Raw genomic sequence first — 8,279 nt, 5'->3', positions numbered from 1 at the left:
TCAATGTTAATACTGCACCTATATGAATGAGAAATATAATGTTTCAATACATGATTTATTGATATTATAAAAAATATATATATTATATTTATATTATGCATAAACAAAGAAGCGACCCGTGCAAATGCATGGGTACACTGCTAGTTTAAGTAGTATAACTAACTATTATAGTAGAAAAATGAACGTCATGCAAATCAAATGCTCCTCAGTCCTCATCATGCATGTTTTCTCTCTCTTTTCCCGCGTTTTAGCTGTAGATGAAATTTCAATTGACCTATAAGCATGTATATATATTATAATGTTAAAATATATAAATTTGGATATAGGGTCGTAGAATTTACTCCACCAATTGGTAGTTAATTAATGAGGATCCGTTTTCGGCTGCGTCGCACCCGGTTTATACAGATCGATAACACTACGCCACCGACTGAAGTTTACTCCAAAACCCAACTCATCTTGGATCACATTTTTTGGGGGAAAACCATTTAAATAAGCTTTACCCAAATCAAAAGCAATCGAGGATTTAATGAAGGCCTCAATTATAACTATTTTATTTGTCTCCCTAACGTGGTATTCTTGCTATCTTCAAGAAATTAATTCTAGTCAACTTAGCAACTTGGTTCCCTTTTGACATTATTAAACAATTTTGAGGAGTCGTGAGTTGTGTAACGAGTAATGCATGTACACCATAGTATTATGCTTTCAGATTCATTTCCCACTTTGGCATATTAGCATCTTCTCTTCTGTTGCTCATAACTTATATATAGGCTAGTGTCGATCACTTTTTAGTCCATCCTTGCTCACTTAGGTTCTCCCGTCTCAATTTCCTTTAAGAGGAAAAGTTGGGGATTTCCGGTAAGTTGTCAACTTTCCAATTAATATGAACTCTTAGGTCTATTATTGAGTGTTGGGTTTTGGAAGAGAATAAAAGAAAAGAGAAGATTTCATATTTATCTCGCAATTGTATTTTATAGTTCGCAAGTCTTTTTTTTGTCTTTATTACTTTCATAAAATCAACTCACTTGAAATAGATCTTAAGAGTCCATTTGCATGTTGGGTTTTGGAAGGAGAAGATAGAGTAAAGAAAAACTTCAAAGTTATCCTACAATTATATTTTATGTCTCTCAAGTTTTTTATTTTCATTATTTTCTCTCCAAAATTCAACTCTTAGAGTACCTGGTAGGCAATTTCTAGACGAGCTTTATAATGAAAACTAATATATATATATATATTATAATATTATGAGTGTAATATCTCTAAACTATTAGTGTAAAGATTTATACATAATCAATATATCATCTACCATTCATTTGTAAAATCAATGATGACAAAGCATAAGGTAGATAATGCACTTACAATATAGAATTTTTTTATAATGAGTGTATACATTTTTTCCTCATATTATGAAGTGTTATTTTCCTTCCTTCATTTTAATGATATAATACGGTTTAGACATGTTCTCAAGAAATGAATTCAAACTCTAATGATTATACAATTTCCTATAATCCAGTTAAAAAAATACTTTGCATATAAAAAGTGGTTGACAAATAATAGGACTGGACTTGAAACTCAAATAAGAGTAGAAGTATTTCAACCATCCAACCAATGCAAGCATATTTTTGTAGATATCTTTTCCTCAACTGAATTTCATGCTTTGAATTAGACTATAGGTTAGTGTTGACCGTGTTACATTGAATCTAGACACATTAGTTTGACTAATTAGCCAGTTATTAGTTAATTACGATCTAGTGTTATTGTTGTTATATCTTTTTTTTTACGAATTAACCTTTTATTAGTTCTCCATCTTATTATTCTAAGATATATATGAATAATTTAGAGTATTCTAAAATTTATTCTATATACAATCACTAAGGGTATGATTTTACTATTTATGAACTCTTGATTTTGTCCTTTGTATCGCATAAAATTATTGATTAGTCAAAGAAAATACTTAGATAAGAATTTACTTTGTTTTTTCTCCAAATTCCTCAACTCAAAAGCTATTTTTTCGTCATTAGTTCTATATAACCCACTTCATACTTTTAACTCATTCGTGTGTTCATTCTATAGAGCAACCTCAGACAGAAAAGATGAAACATGCCACTTTTCTTTTTGGAATTTTGGCTTTGTGGAGTGCTCTTTCGGTTATTGCAGAAGATAGATACCAATTCTTCACATGGGAAGTTACTGAAGGAACCATTTTTCCTCTTGGTGTTCCTCAACAGGTAATTTTCCACTGCATTTTGGAATGTCCTTTTTTACAGCTAACATTTTTGTACTATCAATATAGAGACAGTAATAATATAAAATGAATGATACAATGACAAATGACAGTATATAAAATTTAATATAAGTGTACATATTTTTTTTCTTCTCTTATTTTTTATACTTGCTAGGGTTCTAATGGTTATTTTGTTTACTATTATATCAGGGCATTCTTATCAATGGCCAATTTCCAGGTCCTGCTATTGAAGCCATCACTAATGACAATATAGTTGTGAATGTCATTAATAAGCTGAATGAAGCTTTCCTCATTACATGGTTAGCGGTTCTTTACCACTATGTATTTACTTTTCTCATGATAAACTAGGATTAATTTTAGGCTGGGAACAGTTGCATCTGGCGTGTGTTATGAACTTAAAAACATTAGAAAGAAAAATTAAATATGTAATGTTTTTTATGTATATATTAGGGATGGAAACAAATTTAGATTTGGATGGGTCAGCCTAGTGCATTATCCGGACCCTCCTCATTGCTTCATTTTTTAACACAGATTTATCCTAGGCTCATCATGTTGATATTTGATGGGTATGATACCCACAAATCCTTGGATATCTAATGGATCTATAAGTACTTACAAATTCAAAAATATTAGGAATAATTACAACTAATTTATACGGTGGTATTTGTTTCATACAATCTTATATTACTCAATTAACAAGATAAAAATTATAAAACCTAATTCAAAGTATTTTAATATTGTTGTTGAAAACTATTTTTATTGTTGTTTTATGTTTAATATTTAGTTATTTTTATGAGTTTTGAATGTAAATGCAATTTCATTGTTTTATAAAAAAACCGATTCAAATCGAACTAAAACTGCATATAATATTTAGATCGGACATCTTAATATAAATAGATCAGACTGAATCGGACCACATATTAATTATTTGTTTGGATCGGATCATTTTTTCCACAAAAAAAACTGATCTAAATAGATCACGAACGCCCTAATATTCAATTAAGAGAAAAAATCCTGGTCCTATATTCATTTGGTGTATTAATACAGGAGTGGAATAAAACAGAGAAGGACATCATGGCAAGATGGGGTTTCAGGTACAAACTGCCCCATTCCTCCCAATACCAATTGGACCTACAAGTTCCAAGTTAAGGATCAAATTGGAACCTACACATATTTTGCATCAACTAAAATCCATAAAGCTGGTGGGGCTTTTGGTGCATTAAATGTTGCCCAAAGGTCTGTGATAGATACTCCATATCTTACACCAGCTGGAGAATTTACTCTGCTTATTGGTGATTGGTTCAAGAATGACCACAAGGTTAGTAAAGAAATCAACCCCTTTAATTATTTCTTATATATTATGTTTTTACATGCATGTATAGTTTAGAATAATTGAAGTCCTTTGTTCTAACACATTAGCAATCTTGATTTGTAGGTACTAAGGAGAATATTGGATGCTGGCAAGGGTCTTCCTTTCCCTGATGCTCTTCTCATTAATGGCAAAAAAGATGCTGTTGTTTTCACTGGTGAAGCAGGTAGGCAACTACATTAACTAGTAATTCATGGTTAGGCAATGCGGAGATGGTTTAAAATTGTGGTTGTGGTCACAATTATAGTTATGATTGTGTTTACTGTGATTTGTTCATTAATACATTATTGTAATTCAGTATTATATTATTATTACGGTGTGATGCAGTTACGACAACCAACATAATCAAATATGAGAGGGAATTCACTTACTCTAAATGGAAAAAAGTTACTTTACATCTTAGCCATTTATTTTAGGAAAATCTAGTGGTTATGATAGACTCACTAATTCAAACCACTAAATTCTCCTTCCCTCGTAATATTCTAACCACATAATGTAATGTGACAGGCAATTGGAATTTGTGGAAATATCTAAACATATAGAAAGTTGTAATGCTTATGTTAAGAAAACTGAACCTATCAATGAATAATATTACTTACATATTAATTATCTAATAAAATGCCTAGCAAATAATACCATAGACATGATTTAGGATACTCTTCTCCAAATTTGAAGATCATTTTTCAATATCATAAATATTTTTGTTGAACATACTCCTTCAATTTATATTTATATATGTTTTATACACATTTAAAAAATTGTATAGTGTCCTTATTTTGATATTGAAGAAACGATTTCCATTATGATAGATTTTATGTTTCACTAGAATTACCACCAATGGCTACTAACTTTGATTAAAAATTAAATCTTTTTAGGGAAAACTTACAAGTTCAGGGTATCAAATGTTGGGCTAGCAACCTCAATTAATTTCAGGATTCAAGGCCATTCCCTGACTCTAATTGAAATAGAGGGTGCTCATACATTGCAAGAAGTTTATGAGTCCTTTGATATTCATGTGGGACAATCAGCTACATTTTTGGTCACACTCAAAGGGTCCCCTAGTGACTATTACATTGTTGCATCTACCCGTTTCACTGAGCCTATTGTTCTCACTACCACAGCAACTCTTCGTTATTCTGGCTCCAACAAAAAGGCCTCGGGTCCATTACCTATAGGCCCAACTACTGATGTAGAGTGGTCCATTAAGCAAGCAAGGACTATCAGGTAATTTTATTCCATATTGATTTTTTTCCATATAATCAAAGGTATTCCTTATAGGTAAAAAATAATTGTTCTTACCAACAAATGTTATTCTCAATAATTAAATATTTGACATTTTGGTCTATCTAGAGATCAAATATTATCTTACACTACTAGATCAACGTCTTATTAGTATAATGATAATAGTTTTTATTACTACCTTATGGTTATACTACTTTTTAAATAATAAAGTATGAGAAATTATATATTTGAGGCAAGTAAAATGTAGAGAAAAAAAATGTATCCTTAGTAATATTTACACAACAAAAATTTATATAATTTGCCTCTACTTTTTTCATTCAATTAGAATGGAACAGCAATATAGTACTTTTTAAGTTCAATTGTCATTTTTGAAATTTTAATCCAGGAGAAGTTTGCTTCAATTAAACTCAAATAACTTCTTATTTCACAAATTACCCAAATATCTCAAAATTTATGTTATTATTACGCTTGTTTCTCTTATAAATTATTTACAGAAAATTGGTGTAATGTCAAATATAAAAGAGGTGTTAGGCATAATTAAGATAACTATATCGGTGTAATTTCCTCTTGTATAATTTATTTATTTATTTATTCTTTAGTGTTGCTATATTTTCAACTGAGAGTCCAGTAATTATTGCTTCTAACTTCATTTTATTTGTTGATTTGGAAGGCTGAATTTGACAGCAAATGCAGCTAGGCCAAACCCTCAAGGATCATTCCACTATGGAACAATCCCTATTTTAAGGAAAATTCGACTGGAAAATTCTAAATCAACAATAAATGGAAAGCTAAGATATGCAGTGAATGGCATTTCACACATTAACCCAAACACAGCATTGAAGCTTGCTGATTGGTTTAACATTCCAGGAGTCTTTGATTTTACTACAATCAAAGATTTCCCTCTTCATGCAGGCATTCCTGCCAAACTTGGCACTTCTGTCTTTGCAATAACCCTTCATGACTTTGTGGAAATAGTTTTCCAGAACAATGAAAACTCTATTCAGTCCTGGCATATGGATGGATCTAGCTTCTATGTTGTTGGGTAAGACTAAATTTTATTTTATATTTTTTAATTGGATTTAATTTATGTAAACCAAATCTTCCAAGAGTTTGGAGACTCTCTATGTGTTTTAAATTTAAATTGTGTTTGCTGTCATAATTGTGATTATTATAATTGTGGTTCCAGCCTTTTAGTATGAATTATTTTGTGATTAAAAAAATATTTTTGAATTTGATACGATTTAATGCAGTCCAAATGTGATTTTGTTACAGTTTGATATAACTGCATCATTGTGATTCAATGTTACACTACAATTACAGTGTAATATGGTTGTGATGGTCACAACAACTACAATATTGCAGCCACATCACATGATGTGGTCCACAATTTAAATGAGTACCATATGTTATCTTAATTTTTACCTAAATGTTTCTTGTACACCCAAAAGCTACACTTTTGTATGTATTACTCTTGTGCTCTAAATCTGAAAAGTGTCGTGTACTTATAACAAGGCACAAATCTTTATGACCGAATAATTTGATATTCAATTTTTTTTTTATTGAAATTGAACTTTTCATCATGTCTTTACCTAATTACTTAAGCATGTAGAAGAATTGATTAATTATCAATTAATTGACTATTAACTGAATCTATGTATTTATCATGTCTTTACCTAACTGCTTAAGCATCTAGAAGAATTAACTCATTGATTAACTATCAATTAATTGACTATTAACTAAATCTAAGTATTTATCATATCTTCACCTAATTGGTTAAGCATTTAAGTTTATCAATCATATATATATATATTGATTAATTGACTATTAACTAAATCTAATTAATTTTTCATCATGTCTTTACCTAATTGCTTAAGAATTTAAGCTTTATATTTATATATATATATATATATATATATCATGAGAGGGTTCCACTTACTCCATATCTTAGTCATCAATTGTAGGAAAATTAACTGAATCTACTTAATTTTTCATCATGTCTTTACCTAACTGCTTAAGCATTTAAGTTTATCAATTATATATATATTGATTAATTGACTATTAACTGAACTTAAATTTTCAGATATGGTAATGGCGCATGGACAGAAGATAAAAGACAACTTTATAACTTGGTTGATGGTATTACCAGATATACTACCCAGGTGTGTCAACGTGTTTCCTCGAAAGCATGAAATTTTTTTATCCTGTATTATAACAAAGATCTGCTATCGCAGATCCTATCTTATATGATGTTTCATATCAAAATGATAATGAAATAAAAACAACAATAATAATAAATATTTAAACTTGTTAAACGACAAACATGTAATCATAGGAGATTAACAACACATGAGATAGTATGTGGGATAGTGCATCTATGTTCCCTATATTAACCATGTTTTACTTACTTTATAAAAGTTTCATATAATTATTATTGCTCTTGCATGCATGTAATGAACAGGTTTATCCAAACTCTTGGACTGCAATATTGGTGTCTTTGGACAATAAGGGAATGTGGAACTTGAGGTCTGCAATATGGGAAAGGAGATATTTGGGACAAGAAGTGTATCTAAGGGTCTGGAACAATGAGCAGAGTCTCTACACTGAGACTAATATCCCTGAAAATGCACTGTTTTGTGGCAAGGCTAAGCACCTGCACAGGTCATAGATTATTGGAAGGGACTTATAATTTGATAATTAGGTTCCTAAGTTGTGATTCTGGATTTTCTCTTATTTTGATTCTTATCATTATTTTATTTAGAAATTTCAGTTACGAGGGTGTTACTGTTAAAATAGTAAAAAAAAAAACTGGCACATCATTATATTTGAATATTACTGCCTATAAAGGTTAAGTGCTAATTGATTGGTTGTTATATTATTTCTTGTAACCATAATAAAAAATTATTTGATCGCAAGGAATCAAATTTGTGTTAGCCATGTTGTCGATCCTTACAAGTTCAATAATCATACACGACTGGCATTTTCTAGCTGCAATTTCGGTTATAAAATGTAAAAATGGTTTGAAGAAGATGAAGAGAAACAATGAGCTATTCAAGCTCAAGAGGAGGGAAAATGAAAATTGAGAGAATATTGAATTTCTTGGACCAGACTGTGACCGGAGAGCCTCTAACTATCGGGGAGTTCCATTGTTACCGGGATATGGAAAAAGTGTAGAGCCACGGGTGAAACACCATGTCTTGAACCAAAACCTTAAGGCATTAGTTTCATAAGTCTTTCATACTTATAAACTCTTTCGCTCCTCCCCGCATATCCAATGTAAGACTTCACACTTAAATAAATTCAACAATTTCCCATTAAGTGTGGGTATCACACACTTTCCAGTCCGCTCCCCATTAAGTCCATGATGTCTCAGCCAAACCATCGGCTCTGATACCACTTGTTGGACCAGACTACGACTGGGGAGCCTCC

The 8,279-nt window shown here is 30.7% G+C and overlaps 1 protein-coding gene across 2 annotated transcripts; it reads left to right on the top strand.

Moving 5' to 3' along the window:
• The first annotated feature begins 682 nt into the window (after positions 1-682).
• Positions 683-7,728, top strand: LOC109340136 (L-ascorbate oxidase homolog). Of its 2 annotated transcripts, XM_019577718.1 has the most exons (9): positions 683-855; positions 2,071-2,225; positions 2,432-2,541; positions 3,290-3,560; positions 3,678-3,777; positions 4,487-4,835; positions 5,524-5,895; positions 6,934-7,012; positions 7,312-7,728. In XM_019577718.1, exons 2-9 carry the CDS (start codon positions 2,091-2,093, stop codon positions 7,516-7,518), a joined length of 1,623 nt encoding a protein of 540 aa, XP_019433263.1. In that variant the 5' UTR covers positions 683-855; positions 2,071-2,090; the 3' UTR covers positions 7,519-7,728. The 2 variants fall into 2 exon arrangements, with proteins under 2 accessions (XP_019433263.1, XP_019433262.1); XM_019577717.1 differs by lacking the exon at positions 683-855 and having other exon boundaries at positions 2,024-2,225.
• Positions 7,729-8,279: the final 551 nt, after the last annotated feature.

The sequence above is a fragment of the Lupinus angustifolius genome, unplaced genomic scaffold, assembly GCF_001865875.1.
Source record: "Lupinus angustifolius cultivar Tanjil unplaced genomic scaffold, LupAngTanjil_v1.0 Scaffold_144_33, whole genome shotgun sequence".
Taxonomy (NCBI): domain Eukaryota; kingdom Viridiplantae; phylum Streptophyta; class Magnoliopsida; order Fabales; family Fabaceae; genus Lupinus; species Lupinus angustifolius.
The sequence above is the reverse complement of the archived record's forward strand: the minus strand, read 5'-3'. Positions and strand labels throughout refer to the sequence as shown.